The 26,622-nt window shown below is 42.4% G+C and overlaps 2 protein-coding genes across 21 annotated transcripts in view; one reads left to right on the top strand and one right to left on the bottom strand.

Annotated features, from left to right (window-relative positions):
- SLMAP (sarcolemma associated protein) overlaps positions 1-1,581 on the bottom strand; it is a gene marked incomplete at both ends in the record, with an annotated part of 74,940 nt that extends 73,359 nt beyond the window's left edge. For all 20 annotated transcript variants that reach the window (XM_079540218.1, XM_079540229.1, XM_079540234.1 and 17 more), the window contains one exon: positions 1,384-1,581. In XM_079540218.1, coding sequence (XP_079396344.1) covers positions 1,384-1,581 — 198 coding nt within the window. The remainder of the gene's footprint in view (positions 1-1,383) is intronic.
- Positions 1,582-7,693: 6,112 nt separating this feature from the next.
- On the top strand, positions 7,694-26,245 carry DENND6A (DENN domain containing 6A; the record flags this gene model as incomplete). The annotated part of the gene is made up of 20 exons (XM_079540253.1): positions 7,694-7,858; positions 10,293-10,331; positions 10,425-10,467; positions 11,975-12,087; positions 13,159-13,239; positions 13,601-13,706; positions 14,753-14,832; positions 16,140-16,202; positions 16,883-16,938; positions 17,274-17,396; positions 17,571-17,666; positions 20,171-20,265; positions 21,090-21,155; positions 21,250-21,314; positions 21,849-21,938; positions 23,706-23,759; positions 23,845-23,954; positions 24,575-24,677; positions 25,546-25,620; positions 26,114-26,245. 20 exons carry the CDS (start codon positions 7,694-7,696, stop codon positions 26,243-26,245), a joined length of 1,755 nt encoding a protein of 584 aa, XP_079396379.1.
- Positions 26,246-26,622: the final 377 nt, after the last annotated feature.

Genomic DNA, 26,622 nt, shown 5'->3' with positions numbered 1-26,622 from the left:
TGAGTTAGCAGGTTTGCTCAACGCTCCATGTTTTCTCAAATTAAACCACCTTTAATATACCTGGAGTATTTATAGCCATCACAGGGCACATGAGGGTCTTAAAATGCTTATCAATCATGAAAACACCGATAAAAAGCTGCATGTACAATACTTTCAAATTTAAAACCAGTACAATAAAGTAAAACCTTTTACTTTGAGTCAAAAAATGTTAGAAACTAAGCTTACACTAAAAATAGCTATATTTCATGCACTTAAGTTCTTAAGAGTGTTCAAGAATGCATATCATAAACACCATAGAGCCAAAACAATATTTTTAATGAATCACAGATAGCAGTTCACACAATTACATGTGAGTAACTTGAAAGCCATGCCATAACCCAGCCTCAAGAAATCAAACGCTTGTCTTGTCCCATCATGCCCAGGTGTTGCATAACAGGGGATAGCTAACAATGGAAGGTTTAAGAACTTTGTTCTACTGCTCTTCATGCTGTGTCACACTACTAAAAAACACAGCATTAATTACTGGCTTCATTATTCCTAAAATCAAGAGCTACCCTGACCACATTTCACAGAAGGGCAACGTAGGGAAGCTAAAAAAGGAGTTAATTTGTAGCAGGTGGAGTTCCAGGCTGCAACATCAACACATTTGGAAGAAAATAACAGTGCTGAGCAACTGAAATCTGCACTTCGTTCTCTTCTTGTTGAAATTTAAAATTAACTTCACAGTCATTAAGTAAAATGGCTTTACTTGTCCCAGTTCAAACCCTAGTGGACAAAACACGCACTACAGAGCCCGTGTATTTCACATAACAACACAGCTACTGCCCTTCTGAGGCAAACGGTGGCAGGTTAATACAACACTGAATGTATTTTAATGCCATTTCCACTAGCAATGAGAAAATACCTTGTATGCCTCTGCTACATCCCCACTATCTACCGGATCCAAACAAAACAAGCTATATATGATTTCAAGAATGTAGGAAGAGTACCACACAAACCCAGCATGCTTTTAAACCTGCTTTCTGATAGCTCCTCACAATGGGATTTATTTATACGCTCAGACAATCATTTCTCTATATTTGAAAAAAAATAAAATATTGCACCACATCATTCACACAAGTCTGCGCTTTCAGATTTGTAATTACCTCAAAATCACTCCAGTTATCATTACTGTTAGCGTTAAGTACCTTTAAGACCAAGCTGAGTTTCTGCTTGGTAAGAAATTATCAACTTATTAGATAATTAATCACTAGCTGCAACACAATCCTTCCACACATAGCCATATTTACTGCAGTGAAATGAAAGCGATCTGCAACATCTGGGGACTTGTTAAAATAAATAAGAAGTTTACTATTTTTAAATAAAGCAAGCAAAACATCTTACCTTGCCTGTCTTGTGATCAAACCAGACAAGTGCATGGTTCCTGGACAGCACCTTACAGTCAAAAGTCGCATTATTCTGAGCTGGCCTGCAGCGAGCCACAGAGCGGCCGATCTTGACGGGCTCATCCAGGTAGACATGACGCTCCTGAAACGGATGGGAGTTGGGGCGGCAGGTGAAGATGGCCAAGGCTGAAGGCATCGAGGACAGATTGGAGTTGCCACACGAACCAGAGACGAAGAGAACCTCTTCTGATGCAGATGCAGATCGTTCTCCACAATTTTTAAGCCAAACCTCCACAGCAAGTTTACATTAAAGCACGACAAACATTATCGCATACAAGAGGCCTAACAACTCATTGTTTCAGTGTGTAAACTAATTCTGGCAATAATCCAGTGAAAAAGCCCCATTATGTCTCTTAACAACATCAGCAGTGGCCCAGAAAATGTCTAAAACGTACCACTTTCAATCCATCCTCCCCTGGAAGAACAGGAACAAGCATCTGATTTCTTCAGAGAGAAGGAAAGGCTCCTCGACAGAAGGAGAGAACGTCTTAAATCCAGGCGGATGAGTCATACAAATACTTTTGTTTGGGACCTCAACTGCCTCCCTTTTTTTCCCCCTTCCGTAAACAACGCTGAGCACCGCACCATGGAAGCAAGGAGAGGTTTATGGAAGGGGGAAAAGGACCGGCGTCCTCCCTCAGAGCGCAGTGAGCAGGAAGACGGCCGCAGAGCCCGCACTCCGCAGTGGGGACCGGGTCGCGTCACAGGGCAGTCCGCATCTCACCATCTTCGCGCATTAAAGCGGACGGGCGCTCCTCGGGCCGGGCTACCGGAGCAACACCGCTTTCCTCCCCGACCGCAGATAAAGCCGAAGCGCTCTACGGCCCCGCGCGGCCGCTCGGAGCTCGCCGAGGCACGGAGAAGCTCGCGTCTCCCCTCTCAGGGCCGGGCCGGCGGGCGGCTCGCTGGGCCCCGGGCGCGCCGACAGCTCGCTGCGGCTCCGGGTCGCCGCGGGCGGGTAGGGGTCGCAGGGCAGCTCCGGGAAGCGCCTCCGAAGCCCCCGGCGCGGGGAGCGGCGCCCCGGGCGAGGAGTCGGGGGGGGGAGGGGGCGGACGCGCGGCTCCGCTCAGCCCCTCCGCAGGTGGCCGTTCACGGGGGGCCGCGCAGAGCCTCCTCCGCCCGCCGAGCGCGGCTCCTTCGGGCCCAGCGCTGTGAGAGGGCCCGGCGGCGGGCCCGCTCGGTAGCTCTGCCTCTCAAGCAGCCGCCGACCGCGAAAACTTTCCTCCGACCTGCGGAGCCGAAAACAAGCCGGGTCAGACGTGTTCCCCGCCCGGCGCGGCCCCGCGCGCCTCCCCCTGGCCCGGCGGCGCCCGGCCCCGAAGGAGCCGCGGGGCGCGGCGAAGCCCCGCTCCCTCCCTTACCTTCGGCGCAGCGGCCGCCATAGTGACTGGAAACCTACCCGGCGTAACAGCCGCGGCGCTGCCGGGGAGGGGCGGGGGTCGGAAGGCGGAGCCGTCCTCAGCGGGGCCCCGATCATAGGGAAGGCGCGGCGGCCGCCCCCAGCCGCGGAGCGGGATTCTGCGCAGCCGCGGACCCGCTTCCCGCACCTGCGCGCTGCGCCGCGCGAAGCCGTGGCCGGGGCGGAAGCCCGCCTTCCGGGTGCGCGGCGCGGGGCTCCGAGGGCGGGCGGCGGGGCGAGGGTTCGGGCGGGCCGCCGCGAAGGGGAGGAGAAGGAGGGGCGGCCACGAAAGGGCGCGGCCGAGGCTGCCTGCAGGTGGGAGGCGGGTCCGCGAGGGGAGCGGGGCCCCGGCGGGCGCCGTCTCTCGGCGCGCGGCTCGGCTCCGCCCGCTCTCCTCTGCTTGGCGCCTGCGGCGGCGCCCGCCGTTCTCTCAAGGTCACGCGGTGGCCGGCGCGGAACGGGGCTCTCCGGTCCCGATTCGTTCATGAGTCAGTCTGTATAAAGCAAACGAGCGGAGATTGTTTGATACGAGAGAGATGGTGGAGCTGCGCCAGAGCTGTAATTACCTCGTGCCGAGGGGTTGGGATCAGGGAGAGGTGTTCCGTGGGGCCCGGCGGCCCTGGGACGCAGAATTGGCGCCGGGCCAGGCAGGGCAGCCAGCAGTGTGAGAAATGGGCAGCGCTCGAGGTAAGGCTGCGAAGTGCATCAGAAGGAATGGTTACAGGAAGATCTCAGGGTCTTCTTCATTTTTTCCTCCTGTTTTTTCGTTCTGTTTGTTGTTGGGGGGAAGCTTGATGTGTTGCAGCCTTGTTGTTCTCTGTTCTTCCAATGATACAAAGGAGAAAAAAAAAAAAAGAAGCGAAACCAGGCTGTAAAGTCTGAGTTTGAAACAAGGAAATGAAATCCAAGAGGAGAGATAAGTCTGATATCTGAGGATAAAAGCAGACCAATACATGGAAACTTTGGAACTGTTGATTAGTAATTTTCAGCTCTATTCATGGAAGCAAAGCCAGCTATTGCTTCATAGCTTTCATGAGTCTTCTAGTCTGTAAAAGGTTACAGTTGTGACAACTATGTTTGTAATTTACTCATTTTTAGAACGAATGGCATTTTGGTACATCTCTTGTTTGTAGCATGCGGGGTGCCGTAGTTCATCAAAAGGAGAAAAGGAGCATAAAAGGAGGATGGGAAAACAGAGAAATGAAGTCCATCAGGAGTTACACCCAAGGGAAAGAGCAGAAGTAGAAATAATTGATAATATTTGGAATTGGAAAAGGATAAAAAGCAGCAGCAACAAATGCTACTGTAGGTGTTGGAATGAAAATAATGTTTTTGAGAGTGTGTCTTGTGTTTTTATATGTCTGTTTAATGGAGAAAGGAATTGAAAGTCAAATTCAAGATGGAGAAGAAGCATTAGAATCTAGGGGGAGTAAGAATGAAAAGAGCTGAGTCGCAGTAAAGGTAAACAGCTGAGCAGTGGATGCATTTAACTAACATTCTCTCTTAAGTATTTATATTTTTGCAGGTCCGATTATTGAGAAGCAAGCGTATTTCACACTGTACAGTATCTTAAGATCTTTTGTGACCAGTTGAATAAAAGAGTATCCTAAGTTTACATGTCCTTTAAACTCTGAGCCCCTGTCACATATATTATGATATCCTGAACTTCTTCTGTCCCTCGCAGAGATCCCATTATGACGACCCCAGGGGGCATCCAATGGCACATGCCAACTGCTCAATGCCTTTGGTGCTGCCAGGTACCTCAGTGAACAGCAGAGTTCTGCCTGTTTTCATCAGGGGGCCTAACCTGAGCCCTCCTCTGCATGACTGACAGCTCCCAGGGAAGTTGGATGGATATAGATCTCTTTCCGACTCTTGTACTGCTATTTCAAATTGTCTAATGAGCTCAGAACTTAGATACAGGCTCATACGTAAGTTAAAGTACAAAGACGGTTTCATTCTGGATTGAAGATACGAACTGTCACTTGGATGTTCTATGAAGTCTTTGATGCTTATCAGGTAGTGCCCGTCTTTGAACTGTGGAAGGGAACAGGTGGATGAAAACAGTTAAGTACCAAGTGCTCATGCACTGCACTCTGCAGGAGTAAGGAAGACCCGTAAGCATGTGCTTCTCTTCTGCAAACCACTGTTTGGCATAAGATGCAGAGGGGCAGTAGCTGTGGCGGCCATGTTAGGTAAGGGCAGCAAGATGCCGCTTGGTTAATGGGCAGGAAGTCCATGAAATGTAATGATAGCCATCGTAACTGAGGGCAGAACAGCCTGCTCTATAGCCATCTTGGATAAGGGAAATGTAAGGGAGGTGACTTGTATTTGTCCCCAAAAGAACTGGTGTTTGTTTCAGAAACGTGAGTTAGAACTTCTGCACATACCTGCCAAACATCTGGATTTTGGATTGAGTGTATGAGCTTGAAGGAAAAATCCTTTAGTTCTGATGACTTACTGAAAAATAAGATATTCTGTTGAAGGGTGCTTGCTCAGAATTCTGAATTAACTGTGACTGCCTAAAGGAGGAGAACAGTGAGCATCATTATGGACAACTCCGTTCATATTTCTGAATATCGTGTAATGGTGATCTAGAGGGCTACCAAAACATTGTTAGGTTAAGGTTCTTATTGAGGTGTTGTTGTGAAATAATTGCTTGGTGGGAGGTCTTGGCTCAAGATAAGCTGTTAGGTTTGGAACGAATGAGGTGTGCTGTGTGAAAGAAGTTCCGTTTGCAGTATAAAAAGTAAGATGCAAATTGAAAATGAAAACGCAATTTTAAAAAAGTTGAAGGTGTGCAGTTTTCTATTGAATTTCTCATCCCTGGAACATCAGCAGTTTGCTAAATTGGTTTTTCATTGATTTCCAGGAGCACAACAAATTGTGTGGGTAATTGCACTATCTGCAGCCGTACCAAACTTTAAAACATGACTGTCTATAAAGGCATTTACTGTCATGTAGGGCAAAATGGGAACATAAAGCAAAGTTTGGACTTGTGTCCACATCCCAATGTGACGTATTTTGCCAAGGAAGCTTTCCTCAGAAGCAGCAGAATTAAGCTGAACTGTAAAAAAGTGACAAATCGTTTCAGAGCAGTAGATTCTTGTGAATGTGGCGGTTTGGATGGTAACGGGCTATGGTGCTAAAGTTCATAGCAATCACTTCTTGTCCGCTAGAGGGCTGGGGGAAGACTAGCTGGCTCACTCTCAGTTTGCTGATCTGTAGTTGCTTTTTAGGTGCAGTGACTGAAAATACATTATTCTTGAGTGGGACAAGCGGTCTCACAAAATGAGTTGAACAAGGAATGGTGATACTGCTGTGACAACGTGGTGATTCTCTGGGCGGTTTGTTAAAATATACTGCTTGTGGTTCTCAATAAAGTGTACAATATTCTGAGCGTGCATGATAGCGTGCATCTTTGGACAGCTGCCGACTAAATAGCGTTGTTTCAGGCACATCAGTACAGCAATAATCCTATTGGAATTTTCAGCTATGTGTTGTTTGTAGGAGCTGCTGAATGCGTATGTGTGCATTCTACAAATGTTTCCTCTAGCAGTGTATTTCTGTCATTGCATGAGAAGTAAATGGAGCAAGAATGACCCCTCTCAATGATCTGTACAGGTTACTCCTGGTAAGCATCCAGTGCAGGTAAGTTGCTGACTGACGTTGAACAAAATGAGCAGGGAACGTCAGTCAGAGAAATGCTTTATTCTCTTCGGTTTGTGTGTCTACAATTACATATATCTAAGGGAATACTTTTTTTTTTCCCCCCCACATGTGGAAACATAAAAATAGAGGAGACTAAATAATAACATATATATAAAATAATAACTGCTGTTATTTTGTTGCAGCAATGATAGCAAGAATACAAGCCAGGGAAGGTGTGTAGGAAGCCATGACACGTCACTTAGTTTAAGAAAAGATACTAAGAGCTCTTAGCCAGGCCCTGTTTCAGCTCCTACATGGGACCAGCACATTAAGTACTGAATAGAATCACTGCCAGAATTTTGACTTGATGAACCCAAGCCTTAGTCTTGTGTTATTCTGCATAGCAGCCTTTTACAGAACGTGGGAGTGAGCAAACCTGTAACAGTTACTGAGTTTGAAATGGCAGGAAGGAATAAGAGCTGAAGCAGCTGCAGAGCCTTCCTGCACAGCCACTAACGCTGCCGTATCTTACTGTGGATCTGCAGTTCGCTTTGCCACTAATGGCTTATGGTAACTGCAGGCTGCTGTGTCTTAAGCCATTACAATGATAACGTGATTTTGCCTGAGTTACACGTTTGTTCCTCTTTGTCTAGGAAATTGCGATAAAGATGAAAGCATCCTTTAGTTTCTTACGGTTTTATTCTGATAGTTAACCAAATGTTGCTAATGAGTCTTTAATGGAGAAGCACGTTCCAATACTCCTGCGTCTCCCATTAAGGACGTACAGCCGCGTTAGCTCGGCGTTAATATCTGCGGCTCCTGCGTGGAAGAAAGGGCAGCCGGGCCGCTTCTGCTGCAGGCAAGCTTTGCAAGTAGCAGCCAGTCTGAAGTCCGGGGGGAAGCTAAGGCTTACAGGCCAGGAGAGGCTCGCTGTTTGTTGCCCGCTCCATGCGGTGCTCGGCGCTGCGCGCGACGTGCTGCCGTCCCGGCGCTGCCAGCCGCTCGCTCGGTGCCTCCCCGCTCCCAGCGCCAGCCCCGGAGCTCCGCACACCCCCGGCGGTGGTTCGGCTCTCGGCGCCGCTCGCCCCCTCCCCTCCGGCGCCCCGTGGTCTCTCCCGGCGGAGGCGGTGCGCGGTCACGTGGCTCCCGGCGGCGGGGCCGGGCCGAGGCGGCGGTGCCGCGGGGCGTGGGCAGCGCCATGGCGCTACGGGAGCGGGGCGCGGGCGGCGCCGCGGAGGCCGGGGAGGATGCGGCGGAGGGGCCGGAGCGGGGCCTGCCGCTGCTGCCCTGGGACCGCTTCTCGGCCTGGCTGCACTGCGTGTGCGTGGTGGGCTTCGACCTGGAGCTGGGCCAGGCGGTGGAGGTACGTAAGGGCCCGCGGGCGCCGTGGCTCGGGCACGGGGCCGCATCGCTGCTCCCCCAAGCCCCCCCCCCCCCCCCCCTCCGGAACGCCCGGCTCTGCGGCGCGGCCCTTCGTCCCGCCGGAATCGGGCACTTCCTCTGGGGCGGTGTTGCACAGCCGCGGGGGAAGCGCGGCCGCGTCCGGGAGGGAACTGCGGTGCTGCCAAGTGCGAAATCCCAGCCGGCCGCTGCTCCGCCGCTGTGCCCTTGACGGGCGGTCCGGTAGCTCCGTGCCGCTGCGCTTTGCCGCGCTGCGCGGGGAGCTGCGCGAAGCAGCCGATGGGGCTGGGAAATAAACTGCAGAAATGCCTCCGTTCGGCGTTTCCACGTCCCGATCTCGTGCTCATCTCGTGCCCGTGCAGAAACCGGTTGGGGCGTAAGGAAAAGCTTCCTCGCTGTTTTGTTGTGGCTGGGACGGTGCTTCAGCAGGGGTGCGCGTTGACTGGCTTAGTGTTGCTGTTAGAATCCTTAAAGCAGAGTTGATGTGTGTCAATGGCTCAGGGGAAATACAAGTAATAAACCAGCGTCCTATGGCAGCATCTGCGTTGTTCTCACCGAATGCTGGCGGCAAGGAGGATGACAGTGCTGTGTAGCCAAGGACTGAGGCAGGGGCGTTGTGTGTGGGTGAGGGACGTTCAAGGCTCTGCGTGGTCAGCAGGCAGCTCTGGTAGCAGTCCGGTTCACTGTAGCTGAAAGCACACCTAAAATGAAACTTAACATGTGTGTGGAATTACGGCCTGAGTTTTTTTAGTTACATTTTTAGTTTCAGTTGGAGTCCTAAGAATGAGGTTACTTAACATTACAGCGTGTTAAGAGATGCACAAATGCAAAGCAAATGCAGCGTAGTTTCAAACTACACAAAAGAAGTTGTTTTATTTCTTCTCTGGAAACTGCTTAGACAGAAGCAGTGCTTTTCCAAAATCTGCAGCTGTAGGGCCTTTTCCTTACAGTTGCATTGCAGGGGAGGATTCTGAAGTAGCTGTTATATTTCCTCCAACTAGTCACAGCTTTCCACTTACTTTCCTTTCACTTATAACAGTGTGCACTTACATCTATAGGGAAGTTGGAATTTCTGGCATGGGCTCTGCTATGATGCTGCCTTTCAGGCCGTGTCCTTTCTTTCCTGCCCAGCATGTTAGATGACCAGTTCAGGCAGGAAGACGGTGTGTGTAAGAACACTGAAGTTACAAAGGGAAGCATTTGGAAAGCAGGGAGCTATGGTCTCTCATCATTCTGCTTCTTTGTGTATTAACTTGCACTTTTCTTTTTTATTTTGCATTTTCTTTTGTGCTTTTGATAGGCAGATTCATTTTCTGCACCTTCTGGCCTAGCAGCAACTTACAGAAATGGTATTCTCATTCTTTTCTGTTTGGATTTCTTTAAGGTCATTCAAAACATTGTATTTTGTTTGTACAAAAAACCACCTTCACCTGGGCTCTGCTTGCTTTCATTATCACTTCATCACTCTGAGGTGGCCACCCATGCAGCTCAGAAAGGCTGAGATGCGATGGGATGGATGATAACGCTTGCTGCTGGTTTTACTTCCTTTGGTTTCATCTTCATTTGACTTCCGCCAAGGTACAGTAGCTGCTGAGCAACAGGGGTATGAATTCCAGCCTGCTGGCAGCCCCGTTCATCGTAGCCTCACTGTAGGCTTAAAGCTCTGACTGGATGCAGGCGAGCGCGGCATCGTGCAGCTGCTGAGCGACTTCTGATGGAGTGCATTACTTAAGTTGATTACAACATCGCCTTGGCATAGCAGAATGCTTTGAGGTTCTGTTTCATTCTTTGCTCTTTTCTTACTTACTGGTGTAGTTACTGTTGTTGTGCCTTTGGTTGTCACATTGTTTGTGATTTATGCATTGTAAGCAATGCCAAATAACCTTTTTTTTGTCAGTGTAAGTGGCTTTGTGGGTGTAATTCTTGCTCTTTCACACTCCTGACTCTCATCTGTGGCAAATGTTCCATCTTCACCAGTTAATATTAATACAGTAGGTGCTCTATGATTGAATTTTGGTTATCCCAATCTAACTACCCAGTGCAACAGATTTCAGACAGTAACTGCATCTTCTAGGTACAAGTTAAACACAAACTGCTCTTCCTTAGGACCAGCTGTGCCAAATGTCAAATAGCCTGAGTTTTTGAGTGTACCTTTATCATTTTCAACTCGCACCCGGAACACCCTGTAGAGGTGTTCTTTAATCTACTCTCAAAGATCATTAGCTTAAAAACCATGTGAGTAAGAAGAGATGCACAGCATTAATAATTTATCATAGTCAGTTGCCTAAAGCTGACAAGTATTTGAGGGTTGTATTGTAGAAACACTTAAGAGAAGCTTTTTACCTATACTTGGTGTATTTTTTAATGAAATACTACCTTTTTTCTTTTTTCTGTAGGTAATATATCCTCCACATTCAAAGCTCACAGATAAAGAGGTAAGTAATGGTTGCTGTGTAAATACGTCGTTTGGTTTTAGTTTAGAAATACCAGGAAATGTAACTGTCCTTTTTCTTTTCCCTACTCTTTAGAAAACCAATATTTGCTACTTGTCTTTTCCAGATTCCAACTCAGGTAAGTGCTTTTTCTGTTCTGTAGTCATCTGCTGTTGGACTAAGCTGTTCAACAAGTATAAATCCAGGGTTTGGGATTAAATCCTTTCTCTGGAAACCTTAATATTGCAGTACAGAAAAGTTGCAGTTAAGTATAAAACTATGGTTGTTTGTATTGCAGTAAGGCCTGAGAATTCTTTATTTACTATGGGTGAAATATCAGGAATGTATGCAAGACCTTCCTGGTGATGTGCATGCAGAAGTTCTAAGGTACTTTGCAAGTATATAGAAGAGATACATATCTCTTATAAACAAAGTAATATTTTTGTAATTGAGGAGAAAAGTGTAAGCCCAGAGTTTGGAAGCAGATGGAAGGGTCTGGGACATTCTTCTAGTAAATATGTAGATCTAAGTGTGTATTTCCTAAATTCCTCACAGTGAAACGGACTTTTAAAAATCAAAAGCATTTAGGGAGAACAGTCCTGAAGGAAAAATACATGTAATTTAAATTTTCTATTCTTTCCTTTTTTGCCTTGTGTGGTCCTGCTTGCTGAATTCTTTCATCTAAATTTTCCTGTTCTGCTGCCAAAGAGGAATTAGAGGCATGTGGCTGAAGGCTTGGACCACCTGCAGAAAGAGATGGCAGAAGTACAGACATGTCTTTTCACATTTAGTTCTTTATCACAGTCAAAACCTGTAGTAACACATTTGTCCCCATAACTGTATGTACTTTTTGCTTTTGATTCCTCTGCAGCATAACACCTCTGCTATGGAATGATGCAGATGTATGCTTTCAATATGTAAGAGCTTTCTGGTATACGTAATATTAAAAAAAAAAAATGCCTCAGCTGTTTTCCCCTTTGTTTTTATGTCATTAAAATTAAGGTATTTTCTCTTTTCTTGATATCCAGTGGGTAAACAGAGGAAAAGCTTCTGTTACTGAAAATGAGTTTCCTTCTGACTCTCATGGGTAATAGTTAGAAATTTGTCCAACCTTTGAAAGGTACCGAAGGTACAAAATAATGCATTAGGATCTAAGGCTGCTTTATTTATTTATTTTGCCCTTACAAGAGTGGTAAGTAAAATTATTAATGGAGTCCTAGGCTTGCACAGAGAACCACAAGAGAACAGCTTACAGGTCAACTTCTGCATTAGCTTGCCCCAGCTTGGTATACAAGAAACAAAGGTTAAGTGCTTTCATTGAAGAGAGGAATGAAGTTCGGTCAAGATGAGCAGAACTGTACAGCCAGACCAAGAAAATGTGTAAGAGCAGTTGGGCAGCTGTCAGTAGAGCTGTTCAGGGATGTAATCTGAATCTTCAAAGCTAACAAACTCGCAAAGTAGAGTTTATGTTTCTTCGTCTTGTTTAAAGAAAGCTATTGTTGCCAAAACCATCTAATTGTTTACTTAAAACATATATGAATATGTATCTATAAACAGGCACAATTGGAGTGCATTTCCCTTTTTCTGTGGTGAAGTTGAAATGCTGAATGCTGTCGTTTGCTGTTCCCTCTCTCTTCTCCCATTAGGTTGTCTTGGCGACACGCAGTTTTGCTTTAGATTTCGACGGTCTTCTGGAAGGAAAGCTTCTGTGTGTTGTTTCCTGGACCACTTGGATAGAGATCTACCAGTTTACTTAAAGGTTGGTAATAAAACAATAAAAGTAATACTTCTGTGTGTATGTATATATATATAAAAGATCTTCTGAATGATGTCAGCTACTAGGCTAATTCTGAAATTCGTGCATGAAGAACAAAAACTGGGTGTTCTGAGGGAGGAAGCTGAGCAGATTCATTCATTTATTTATTTATTTTGGTAGTATGTTGTTACTGTAACAATTAACTAATAATCAGTTCCTCTGACTATTCCTCGAGTTTTCTGGATTTTGGACTGTAACAAATCAAATCAGTGACCAGAGCTGTTCTGTTAGTGTCCGGAGGCCTGGAGATCAGATTGTCAAATCCCTTGTATCTGAAACACTTCATAACTTTTTAAAAACAGAATACAGAACAGAAACAAACAAATGCACAATGCTGAGAGGTCTCTCTCCGTTTTTTGTTCCCCCTCAGCCCTCCTTCTTTTTTTTTTCTTTTCTTTGCTTTTTTATTTTTATTTTTTAAGATGGAGGCATTATCAAGAGTTCGTAGGCAAAAAGTTACCAGCGTTTTCTTATGGAACACTGAAATACCGAGGCCTTTAATTATGCTAGTGGGAGTCTGATTCTCAGTTCTGTTTATGTGACCAATATTTGAATTCCTGCATGTAAGAAGCATGAAGCTGATGTTTTATCACTGAAACGTGAGAGCTTGCTACTACTCCAGCAATCTTTTGTAACGCTGACATATTACATGCCAGTTCTTGTCTTTTCAAGTTTCCCATTTCTTTAAGGTTTGTAGCTGCTAACATCTTTTTAGTGCAACTTTGCAAAATGTAAGTGTTGACCTATTCCTCTGGCAATTTATTCTAGTTTTGCTTTCAGTGGTATTTCAAGAGAACGTAGATAGAAAAATAGCAAAGCTACAAAGGACAACTCTTTCCACACAGTGGTACTTTGTCTTTGAAGTGCTCCTAAAGATTCTAATGTCAGTAAACAGAATAATCCTTCTTAACTGTATCTAATCAGTTTGAGTTTGCGTGTAAATAGCCCTATAGAATCCTTTGAAAAGACAGAAGTATCAGTGTGATACATTGAATTCTTTTGGTTCTTTTGCAGAAAGATCCAGCGTATTACTATGGCTATGTGTATTTCAGACAAGTTCGAGATAAATCATTAAAAAGGGGCTATTTTCAGAAGGTAATTTTGATTTTCATAGGAAAATATGTATTCTGAAGATAATTGCTTTTCAGAGACATCAGGGAAGCAGAAAGGATATCTTGCTCTTGTAGCTAAATGCTGTGGTGGTTTGTAGTAACCTGGTCTGAGTTCCCCATGAGTGTGAGTATGTTCCAGCTCCACTGTTAGAAGAAAACATTACATCAGAACAAAAAGTTGGAAACTCGGGAGATTTTTCTTTGCAGTTGATTGTGGTCATGTGTGGTTGGCTTGTATGTGTGAGGAAAAGCCACGTTTTATGTTCTCTGAGGATAACAGTTAGAGCTGCGATAGAAGGCGTTAACTTAGAGTGACATCCTTGTGCTGTTATTCTTTATTGCAGTCACTGGTCCTCATCAGCAAGCTGCCATATGTCCATCTCTTTCGCACCGTGCTTAAGCAAATAGCACCGGAATATTTTGAAAAAAGTGAGGCTTTCCTGGAAGCAGGTAGTGCTGCTGTTACGTTGTTCCAGAAACACTCCTGTAATATCTCCTAACTGCTTTGGGGAAATAGCAAACTGTCACATCTGAGTTTGTGCATTTTTGTCTTTCTGCAGGGTAGAGGGCTGAAACTTCAGCAAACTGGTTTGATTTCTGTCTAGATAATTGAACAGAACTGATCTGATTCTGGATCCTTTTTGGGGGGGGGGGGGGTGCAAGATCCCTGTGGGGGCTAGCAGTACAAGCAGCTGACATCAGTCCTTAATTTGTACTCACCACAAGTTGAATCCTTTTAGGCATTCTGACAAATGTTCTTAAGCAGCTGTACGTGTGTTGTCTTCTTGGGCTGGCAGGGAGTGTGTGTGTTTGTTTTACCCAAGCAGGAGCAGCAACAGGGCAGTGCTGCTAAATGTTCCCTCGGTCTGCCCCATACAAAATTCCTGTCTTTGTACTTATACTGAACAGAAATTGGTGGAAACCATTCTTGACAAAAGAATTGCTTGTAATCACCTGTAGATAAACAGAGTTTTTTGACAGTATTACAAAGAGTAAGTTCTAGAAAAAAAAAAAACTACTAGAATTAGCAGTGATACTTAAAATTGTTTTCAAGAAAATGCTAGAAAGCTTGCTAAGCAAACTTTATTATTATTACCTCCAAAGACTTTTTTAAATTCCCCCTAACTACTTGCATCTCTCTTTCCTATGATAGCTATTTCTGTATGTGTGTTGTCCAGTTTCTTAATATGTACTTTTTAAGGGTTTCTGTAATGGTCTTTCAATGAATTGTGAACCAGGTTGCTATAAAAGGAAGACAAGACAATACTGTTTTCTTGAAATGAAAACCTTCACAGTTCTAATGAATACGTGAAGAATGTCATCTGCGCTGTAAGACTTCTCTAGAGTATGGAGTGAAGAAAATATAAATAACACTGTTGAGGTATTAGAACTAACTTACGATTTCAGAGTGCACTAAGATGACTGCAATACCATGAGTTACTGTGCATTCAAACCAGTTATAAATTGTTCTTAGTCCGTTTTTATTTTTCTTTAAGTCTGCAGCGATGTTGATCGTTGGCCACCACCAATTCCAGGGGAAGTCCTACACTTGCCTATTATGGGTGTCGTAATGAAGGTAAGAACTTCAGCACAACTTTTCTCTGATGATGTTTTCCTCCCCACTTACTGTGTATGTACTCACTGTACTCTGCCTTGTTTTCAGTGTCTCATACTTGAGAATAGGAACAGACTTACACTCCACTCTTGATTAGGTTCCTTGATTAGGGAGTAATCTTTTTTAGTTCTTGTGGACATTAGAGAGATGTTTCCAGATCACTACTAGTGCAGTGTCTGTATTAATCTTCTGGTATTTGCAGATTAGCTGGATTTGCTAGTTATATTTGCCAAATAAAATATTAAGTATCACTTGAAAATACTGAGAATTCAATTCTGGTCAAGTAAAAGAAAAAAAAGCATAGGATCATTTGGGTTGGAAAAAACCTTTAAGGTCATCAAGTCCAACTGTTAACCCAGAGCTGCCAAGTCTTCTATTAAATCATGCTCCCAAGAGCCACGCCTACAAATCTTTTAAATAATTTTGGGGATAGTAACTCAACTGCTTCCTTGGTCAGACTGTTCCAGTGCTTCACAACCCTCTCTGAGGAAATCTTTCGTAATATCCAACCTAAACCTCTCCTGATGCAATTTGAGTCCCTTTCCTCTTGTCTGGTCACATTATTGCTTGGCAGAAGAGACCAACCCCCACCTGACTGCAGTCTCCTTTGAAGTAATTGTAGAGCCTGATAGAGTCTCCCCCGAGCCTCCTTTTCTCTGGGCTAAGTAACTTCCCTAGCTGCTTCTCCTAAGACTTGTTTTATAGACATTTTACCAGCTTTGATGCCCTTTTTTGAAGAGACTCCAACACCTCAGTATCTTACAGTGAGGGGCCCAAAAGTGAACACAGTATTTGTGGTGCTGCCTCACCAGGAGTTGAGTACAGGGGGGCAATCACTTCCCTAGTACTGCTGGCCACACTATTTCTGATAGCAGCCAGGATGTTGTCAGCCTGTTAGGCCACCTGAGCACACTGCTGGTTCATATTCAGCTGGCTGTTGACCAACACCCACAGGTCCTTTTCTGCCAGGGAGCTTTCCAGCCACTCTTCCGTCAGGCTGTGGCACCATACAGGGTTGTTGTGACCCAAGTGAAGGGTCCCCCCTTAGCCCTGTTGAATCTAATACGGTTTGTCTCCACCTATCAGTCCAGCCTATCCAGATCCTTCTGTAGAACCTTCCTGCCCTGTGGATGTTCTGTAGAGCAAGTTAAAAATTGTACTGTGTGACACTGTCTTTAAATGTTGCAGCTTGTCTGTAAGCATTTATTTTAGGTCACTCCTGGTTTCAATACAAGGAAAATGAATTATTTTCTCTCTTTCTTTCAAAGCTGCGAGTTCCAACATATCGTGACAAGCCTGGAACGACCCCGATAGTACAGAATATGCACCAGGTAGAGATCAGATGCTGCTGTTGTATATAGCTCTAAGACAAAGCTGAACAGTTGTCTTTGTTGGTTTTGTTGTGCTTTTATTTTTTTGGTTACTTGTTCCTAAAAGCTTGGTAGCAAATCCCCACATATTTTGGTGATAATGAAATTCAGTGTCTTTGAAACTTCAAATAGAACAGCCTAGTGTTGGATTCTTCGTATGAGAGATGTTTAAAGCCAATTACACCAGGCTCTTCAGGAGATGACGAGTTGTCTGCTTTTGGGTAGGGATAGCTGGCTAACAAAATTAACAACTTAAACATCCTTTTAATGGGTAAAACTGCACTGAACTATTTTTGGAGGACAAAAAACACATTCAAATTCTTTTTCCATGGAAGATGGTTGTAGAACAAATCTGTCTGTGTCTTCCTTCATATGCTGTGCAGCTCTTGTTTGAAACAGCATCAGTGTGTTGTATCACTTCAGCACTGAAAGCTGCATGCCTGTGTGGGGAGGTGGTGTTAGGAGAAACTTTTAGATTAATAAAAAGTTACTTGTGGACGTAATGTACTACACACTGCAGTAGTTATTAAGTACAGTAGTGGGATATAGGGTATGTGCTGTCTACTGTCTGTAAGCATTAAAGGAAAAGTTTTAACTAATAGCTGTCATGACTAAAAAGCTAGTACTGTGATGTCTTTTAGGCAGATGCTCAGATCTCTATGACCTTACCAACTGTTCATGAAGTAGATCTTTTCAGGTAGGAATGTGAATTAATTTATTCCTAACTGTGAATTTCCACCAGTTAAATATTAATGAGGATTCCATAATACGTAGCTCATAGGTCACAAGCTAATGCTTATCAGTGTTATTTTTAATACTCTTTTTCTCTAAAGCTACCTAAAAAAAGAATTCAGGTAACATACAGCATGAAACTGAAATAAATAAGCAAGTCTGTTGAACGTTACCTTTTGCAATGTTATTTTATATTTTTCAACCAATTCAGATTCTCTTGGAAACCTTGTTTGTACTCAATCAAATATGTACTCCTTCTGGTTATGTTGAACGTACTAAAACCCCTCAATCTCATTTTAGGTGTTTCTGTCCAGTGTTCTTTCACATTCAGATGCTGTGGGAACTGGTACTGCTGGGGGAGCCGCTTGTTGTCATGGCACCATCGCCAGCAGAATCTTCAGAAACCGTGTTGGCACTTGTGAGGTAAGTGTGGTGGAGCTGCAGAACAGATGACCAAGTGAGTCACTGTCAGCGGCAGCTGAGTGCCGCTTGGGTGTATCTGAATATAGCAAAGCCTTATACATGTTAATTTCGATTTTTCTGTAGTGAACTTTCCATTGCACAGATACAAAATCTTCTTATCTTTCTACTCTGCAGTTGTATTTCACCATTAAAGTACTGCAGTGATTTCAGGCCATACTTTACCATACACGACAGTGAATTCAAAGAATACACAACCCGCACACAAGCTCCGTAAGTAAACCAAACTCTGTTCTGAAGGTGTCTTTCAAAGCTGCTTGTAACCACAAATCTGCTTTAAACTATTCTGAATTTTTGTTATTAGGGAGTTGAGACTGCTTACTGTAAGATAATTCTTAAAAGTATACAGCAGTTAGCTACTGATGTCGTCACTAGTTGAGGCAGTGCATCCAAAAATGAATTACTTGCACTCAATTTGTCAGAAAAGCATTGTAAACACTTGAGAAATTACCTTTTATAAAAAAAAAAAAAAAAAAGCATGAATCTCACATCTCCTTTAAGGACTCCTTGTAACTTATTGATGTCCTACTTTCATTTTGACAGCATACACCTTCAATATTTCTTACGTTATTTAAATGCAGCTTGATGTGGTATAGGCTGTGTGTGTTAGATTTACTGATCTTTTTTTAAACTTTTTTTTTTTTCCTGAACAGACAGTGGTTGTTGTGTTAGCTTTTTTGGTTGGTTGTTTTTTCTGTATTTTCCCTCTCAATTTAAAACAAAACAACAACAGACCAAACCCAAACAAAAACCATTGCCAGAGATGCAGCAGTGGAAAAACATCTAAATGTAGGCATTGAGCTTACAGTTGTATTCCATGGGGATAGTTATGCAGTATGTAATTTAATTTCTAAAAATAATTTCAAGAAGAATTAGCTAAACTTCAGCCACCCATATTGTATCAATACATGTGTAGCAAATAGAAAGATATTAGGAAGCTTAGTATGTGAAACAGAGCTGGAATTTCTCTTGCTTTCTCATGAAAAATAAAAACACGAAAGGATTGGAAATAGGCAGTGGCTCAAAGAAGGGTGCTTTTGGCCATGCACAAAATAGGCATGAGATGTGCTAATTCTGTGTGCTTAGGCTATGCTTAACACCCCTAAGGTTGTGCCTCTTGAGAATCAATTTGTTTCTTATGTTGATTGTCTTTTCTTGTGACAGTGATAAGAACATAAGATTAGCCATCACAAATCGAGTACAGCAGAATAAAGTGTTGAGGTGTTTTTATGGATAATGGTCTTCATTGTTGTTTTGGAAAAGAGAATATAAACCATGTGTGATAACATGGAGAAATTGTGAACGATATTTGGAGATCCCAGTGAATTTAAGTGAATAGTGCTAATGAGTTAAGTGGGATTGTATAAACATCAAAAATAATGGAACTGAATGGATCCAGATGGATGTGGTTGAACAGCAGTAAGTTTCAGAAGAGGTCTGATAGTGTAGGCTGAGTCAGTGATAAACAAGAGAAGACTTCAGAGAAACTGATGCAATTTGGTACCGCCTGTTCTATGCTGCAATGAGGCTGAGAGGTGAAAATTGCTATTTTCATAGCCCAGACATGATACTAAGCTACAGAGCTGTGTGTTCAGATTTTTTTTCCTGCCTCTGAATACCTAATGAGTTTAAAGAACACACATTGCTACAATCAGCAAGTGGAGGGAGGAACGCAAGTCAAAAATAGGTGAAGAGTAGCACAGAAGTTTATGACTGCTTGTCATCGTAGTATGAACATACTTTCCTTTTTCTCCCCACCTTTCCCTAAGAAATTGGAAACTTACTAAGAACAGCATTCATGGTGTAACAAAATCTGAGACTTTTAGGACCAATCTGAGGAAGTGACAATAATCTATTTTATTGCAGTAGTTCCAATGAGGTTGCAGCTGTACTCTCCTTAGCTAGAGTGTGGTTATAAAATAGTTGGCAGACACTATATGGAAAAATACAGCACTAAAATGATGTAATCAAAATATAAATCCCAAATTCTGCAGCCCTTTGTTGTAATGGCAGCCCTGTGGTCTTACTGCCTCTTGTTCTCTGGCTGTCTGTATGCATCCTCAAAGCCAGATTGTAATGAGTAGATGGGAAAACCTGACAGGTTGCAGGCTTGAGAGCAATGCTATTAGTATTCTTGTACTTCTCCACCTGATAATTGCTTTCTAATGAAGGACACTGAAGTGTTGGAAAGGAAGCAGAGCAGCAAGTGTCTCTTTGCCTCGCGTTGTCATCTGAGTGGTAACTCAACTGAAAAGTCTTGTATTGACATGCATACAAAATTATTCCAAGGTTTGTCATAATCAAACCCTGAAACATAGCAATTACCCTTTCTAATGTAGGGTCAGATTCCTGATCATTTAAAACAAACAAAATCCACAGTAATAATTCAGATAATACCCTGTTCTCATTATTTTAAGTAGGCAGCATAGAGCTGAGAGTCTCAGTAGAAGGATGGGGGTTGGACTGATCTCTGGAGGTCCTTTCCAACCCCTACAGTTCTGTGATTCCATACGGCACTTCTATTGCTGACTTTCACACATCTGCTTAGCCATTTTCTAAGCCTTGGAAACTTAGGTAAGCTCACCTTTACCTGTAACTTAAATTTTAACTTTTGAAAATCAATACAACAATGAAATAACTTCAAGTTAAAGCCTTTTGTGTTCACTGAGACACACGTTCTTGCTGTCCTGTTTTAAACATTGTTGTTGTTCTTCTAGACCATCTGTTATTCTAGGGGTGACAAATCCTTTTTTTGCAAAAACTCTCCAGCACTGGCCCCACATCATCAGGATTGGAGATATTAAGCTTCCAGGTAAGGCATAAATGTCTTCTGCAATCCTGTCTGACAAGATATGTGTGCTTGTTTATGAAGAAACATGTCATTTGGTTTGATGAATCTAGTTTATGTTTAACCATGTGCAAGTTTTCATTCATACCAAGTTCTGTATCTGTGTTGAGAAACATTGTTTCTGTTTAGGATTTAATAAATCAGTCACAGCAAGTGCAGAGAAACGTAGGACCCATTAAAAAAGCTGTATTAATAAATTAATTAATAAAGTAATATTCCAGTAGTTATTGATTGGTTATGGTAGGCATTTTAGTTGCATAATTGAGTGGAGTTTCAATGTAATACTTGGTATTGCAGATTGCAAGTCTGTAATAAAATCCTGCAGATCTGTAGTTATGGGATTCCTGCATGCAGCTGTTTGTGTGGCTGGTTCAGTGCTGCAAGTAGGAGGCGTATAAATACCTGGTTAGGGTCATGCATCATAAAATCTGTGACAATGAGCTATGTTGCATTTACACAGTAATTAAGGATAGGTGCTGTGCTCAGTGTTAGTAAGGAAGTTTTTGCTTTACTTCAAAATGCATCATTTCTGTCCAAGCTTCAGAATACCTCTTTCAGACGGAGAGAAGGGCGGAGAAAAACAAAATGCTGGCTGTTCTGTGGTTAGGATCTATAAACTGCAGTCTTCCTTTTGTGTTTTTTTTTCCTCCTTTTCATCCCACTCTGCAGTTCCTGCAGGATTTCATACCATTATTTTTTCTAAAGTCAAACATCCAACCAGATAAAAGGGAAGTTCTGGCTGCTGAGGTTCCAGGATTGTTAACAGGTGGCTTTGAATGTTTTGGCAGGTGATGTTCCAAAGCAGGTGAAAGTGAAAAAACTGAAGAACTTAAAAACTTTGGACTCCAAACCTGGTAATAAAGTTACCTAAGAGTTAAATCACCAGTATTTTTAGTTCAAAAGAAACACAGTTTCCTTTGGCTATATGCTGCTGCCTTTTTTCTTTAGGTGTTTATACCTCTTATAAGCCATACTTGAACAAAGACGAAGAAATTGTTAAACAGTTACAAAAGGTAATACTGTAAGTCTCTTAATGGCAACTGTATTGCATGCTGCCCTACCCTGTTCTCAGTTAGAGCTGAGCTGTGTCTGCATAATCACAATGAAACTGCATTCTGATTCCTTTGCCCCAATTCATGACTGAATAGATGCTTAGATATTCTCATTGTAGGAGAAAGGGCTTCTTGTTAGCTGTTTGCATAACTAAGTGAACTGTAAAATTCAAGAAGCTTTATAATTTAGGTAATTTAAGTGACAGATCAGTTCATCTGTTTTGACCTCTTCACCTTGCTGCCCCCTCCCCCCCCCCGATCTCTTTGGTCCAGAAATTTCATGCATGTTCAAGAACCAGAGCTTCCAAACTTGTAACTGAAAATCAGCCACTGAAGGGCTGATCCTGTTGCATTGTTTCCATGTTTCAGCATAGGGAGTGCAATAAGTGAGCTTATGACAAATGTGCACACAACTACTGGAATAAATATTATTTAAAAAAAATACCCCTATTTACATATCAGTAATAACAGCCTTTTTGTGATTTTCTTTTTAAGGGTGTACAGCAGAAACGTCCTACAGAAGCACAAAGCGCGATTCTTCGGCGGTATTTTTTGGAATTGACAGAAAGTTTCATTATTCCTTTAGTAAGTTGTCAGACTTTGTTCTTACCGTGATTTCTTAAGGTAGCTGGGGGGATAATACAAGTAATTTTTTTCCTAACACAGAGCAGATCTCCAGCAACCTCTGCAAGATCAGTTCGCTCTAGAAGATGCTATTTAAATTCTTACAAAGGAGAGACTGACTTGAATTAAAGACAGATGCTCTACTCGCTGTCTATCAGGGTGTCACACATTTTAAAAAAATAATTTGCTGAATCAGAATAATTTAGTTTACAGCATCTTGCTCTTTGGCAAATGGCAGGTATCTGTTGTTTGGCTCTTTAAACATGGTGTTCTTCACCTGTTCAGGTCTCCTCAGCTAAGTTGAGGAGACAAATTTTGCCTAATATCTAACCAGGACATGAGATTTGTTGGAATGCTAAATGTTCACTATGTTGTTTTTAATTCTTCACTGAAAAGAGAGTTGGCTGAAATAAACTTAAATATGGGATTTCTTATTTACTGTAATAGTAAAAGCTTACCAGCCCTGTAATTGGAAATCTTGCTCTACTGGCTACAAGCTAACGGCACAGCTTTATGCTGACAAACAAATATTGAGTTGAGGTTGTTGAACCCATGCAGACTAACAGTCTGGGGGGCTTTGACTAGTACTGGAATTGAAATCTGCCATCTCTTTTATAACCAAATTGGATAATGATAGATGTGTTTTAACGTGCTCTTACTTGGCATTTGGAGTTACAAAGTCCCAAACACTTCTGTGCAAAGTTAAGGCATTTCTCTGGACAAGTGCTTAACACTGGGAAGCGACACCTCAAGCATTAGATTTTATATACCTGCTATTTCCTTCAAGTGCTCTCTAATCACTTTGTGGATCACCTGAACTTTTCAGTGTTTTAGAGCATGCCGTGATCAGATTGAATTTCTGTTTGCCCTTGGATGTTAACAATTAGAGGAGTTTTTCCTTATTATGTCTTTTATCTTTTTGAGATAGGATGGGCATATAGGGTGAACCTAAATCCTTTCTCTGGCATATCCACTGTTGTGTTCAAACTTGCACTTCAAGAAAGAAAATGAATTAATTAGTTACAAGTCTTAAATTCACAGGTTGAGATCACCCTCAATGTTCTTTGCATCAAGAAAAGTACAGGGGGAGCTTTGTTTTCTCTAAAGATGGAACCAGGCTTTTCATAGCATTATCAGAGCTGGTCATGTTCATGGATCAAAACATGTGACTGTTTGCCTACAGATTTTAAAGATGAATAACAGGTTGTGTCAACCTGTTTGTGTGATCTGGCAAGGAGGAGCTGCCTTCTGTAGTCAGAGCTTAAGCTTGGCTCTCCCACTGGCTGCCAGTGCCATTGCCAAGCATTGTTACTGCAGAGCAGCCCACAGCTGGTGCAGCAGCTGGACACTTAAGACACATTTCCAAATACTTGATACAAGAGGTTTTTGTTTGGAATCACCCCTGATATGAAGGTACTTGTGGACTACCAAAAAAACCTGTTAGCTAGTGGCTGCAGTTCAGTATATGTTCTGTATGTTTCCTTCCTTTCCTGCTTTGCCTTTTCCCTGTGTTGTTATAGAACTGAGCAAATGTCAGCTTCTGTAGCTGAGGAATATAAATGGAATTAGATAAGCTTCTCCTTATATTCTTATATGGTAAATATGCATTGACCCCACCCTGTACCAGTACTTAGAAAACTGTGGTCACAAGTGATAAGCAAATATACACGTGGATTGTGTATCTTAAATACTGCTTATGCAAACAACCTTTCTTCTTCCTTTCTCTAGGAACGTTACGTGGCAAGCCTAATGCCTTTGCAAAAATGTATATCACCGTGGAAGGTATGGGAAATACAGTTGGAATGAGATGGAGATTGATAGAGAAGACAGTTACTGTATGCTAATGATCTCTTTTCTCTTTTTATAGAGTCCACCACAGCTGAGGCATTTTAGCCAGGATGATTTCATGAAGACGCTGGAAAAAGCAGGACCACAGCTCACCTCTGGTTTAAAAGGAGACTGGATAGGACTTTACAGGTCATTTATTTCATCAACATTAAAAAAACAAACAAACAAACAAACAAAAAACATCAGTTATATCACTATATATCACTATCACTGAGCAAGCTTATTATCAGTATTGGTTTAAGTAAGACTTTATAAGACTGACTTTTTGAATCTATGATTCAATAGAAATTGAAGATGGTTGCTGTAGTTTACTTACTTAAATCGGCTTCTCTAACCCATTAATCGTTACCACGAGATGCTGCTAACACTGTGGGCATCTGTGTGCAAGTATTGGCATGGCTGTGTGGAGGGAAGGTCTAGTTCTAACTTGGTATTTCCCTTTCAATCAAACGCTAAAATGGGAACATTTAAAACTCAGCCTTGTTTTGTTCCTGACAAAATTCCTGAAGTTTATTGTCTTTCAAACATCTTTTCTTTACTTGTTTTTTTTTTTTTCTCAATCCTTTTCTGGGTTAACAGAAGCTACTGTTAAACTCTACTTCAGAATGCTACATTCTTCAGACAGTGAACAAAGGAAGGGTCCTAATACCTTCTCCAACTCAAATGTAACTGTAGTACTGTTGAAGACATAGGAAACATCAGAATTTTAATTATAATATAAAATTTATTTTTCTTCTGTGTTTTTCCAGGCATTTTTTGAAATCACCGAACTTTGATGGCTGGTTCAGAAGCCGGCAGAAAGAAATGACGCAGAAGCTGGAGGCACTTCATTTAGAAGCACTCTGCAATGAGGTTAGAAAAATGGGTGGTTGTGGTTATTGATTCCTGCTGCATCCATTGGTTAGACATAAAAATGTCAAGAATTTTGTCAAGTACATTCTAGCAAAGCATGAGTTAGCTAACCAGGTACAGACCAGGACTAACATTTAAAAAAGGGCAATATGAAATGAATTTTACTTTTGTATAATGACTAATCACATGTAAAACATCTCCAGTAGTTTTTTGGTTGTAAGTAATAGTTTCTATTTTAGTTTTTTCATCATATTTGATGATGTTATCTCATTCAATTTCCATCCTTGATGTTTTATTTCTCATAAACTGTGGTACAGCTCAAAGTGGGTTACAGTGTTTAAGGTATCACAGCAAATAGACAATTACTTAGTTATGGATAGGAAATAAGCCTTTAACTGATCCAAAACTAGAACCTGAGAAGTGAAATTTGTTGTTGATAAACAATAGAATGCTACATATGTGAACTTCTGTTGTAAGATCCATCCTTATCCACTACGTGGTAGGAACCCCTAATGTCCTGACACTATTTCAATCTTTCATCATGCTGGCTAATGTGATTTGGTAAATATTCACTGCCATTTAGTGTTTTAGATGCTATTTAATCTAAGCCTGTTTGGCATGAAACTTTTTATATTTGTTTGTATTGTGGTTGGATCCTGCTATCCTTTTATGCTAAGGGCTGAGCAAATATGCAAATAAAACCGATTCTGTAGTTCAGAGACAGTATGTGGGTAAAATGAATTAAGTAAATGGCATAAGAACAAGGGAAAGGAGACCCACTCTGAACAGTAGGTGCACATTAATACTATTTTTGAAAATTGTATGTATTGTCATAAATACATCAGTGCTTAATTTTTATTTTTGTTAGAACTTGGTTTTCTGGAGTCAGAAGCATTCTGAAGTAGAAACAGTTGATCTGGTCTTGAAGTTAAAGAATAAACTGGTAAGTGAATTCAATATGGCTAATAGATGTCTTGCTAAACAAGGTAGAGGTATTAAATAGTTGAGCTTACAGGTACTTAACGAAAATGATTTTTGATATTTAGGTTCCATAAATCAGTCATCTTGATTATTTTAAAACAAAGCACAAAACACTTCTACCTGAGAAGTCAGCCAGCTTCTCCATTCAGCCATTTGTGTTAGCATTACACAGATCTTGATTTGTTAAAACCTCTTGGAGCTTTGTGATTGCTTTGCGAGGGGGCAAGGCTGAATACTCAGGGAAGCAGAGAACCAAACTTTACTGCGATTGCTGACAGTCCAACTGAGCGTTAGTTCAGGTGGATGGTGAGAACACCTGACCAGATCAGCGGGTCACATTTTACTTTGTTAAAAAATGAGGAATTCATTTTCTGCATTTGCTAATACGTCGTTTTGGTGTGTTTTGAGGTAAACTGGCATTTTTGGCAGGTCATGTTTTGTTGTACCTTTTGCAGTTGCAGGCTGACAGAGAACATCTTCCTGTGAAAACTGATACACTGAAGAAGCTGCAGGCACACATCCGTGATATTATACTCGCACTTCCAGATGACTTGCAGGACATCTTGCTCAAAACTGGCACAACGTGATTCCTGCTGGTGTGTGTCTGTGTGTGTGTGCAGGAAACAGGTGAATGTAGTATCACAGAAGACAGTGGCTTACAAAGTTCAGGATGAAGATCTAACCAGTACAGTAACACTACAAATGGACTTTACGACTGCTATGGTCCACTGTAACATTCTCACTGTTTTTCCCACTTAAGTACCAGTGCAACTAAAGGAATTCCTGTGTCTAATAATGTTTGAAATAAGTGCTCTTAAAGACAAATCCGTGGCATCTGAAGCTATTCCACGGTGTAGGACCACAGTGCAGTGCTGGCACTGCAGAATGTTTTCTAATTGGTGCTGCTATACCCAATGCTGTTAACTCAGGGGTAAGCAATATTGATCCTGTACTGTCCTGTTGA

Source organism: Tetrao urogallus, assembly GCF_951394365.1.
Source record: "Tetrao urogallus genome assembly, chromosome: 10".
Taxonomy (NCBI): Eukaryota; Metazoa; Chordata; class Aves; order Galliformes; family Phasianidae; genus Tetrao; species Tetrao urogallus.
This window is presented reverse-complemented; position numbering and strand designations above follow the sequence as displayed.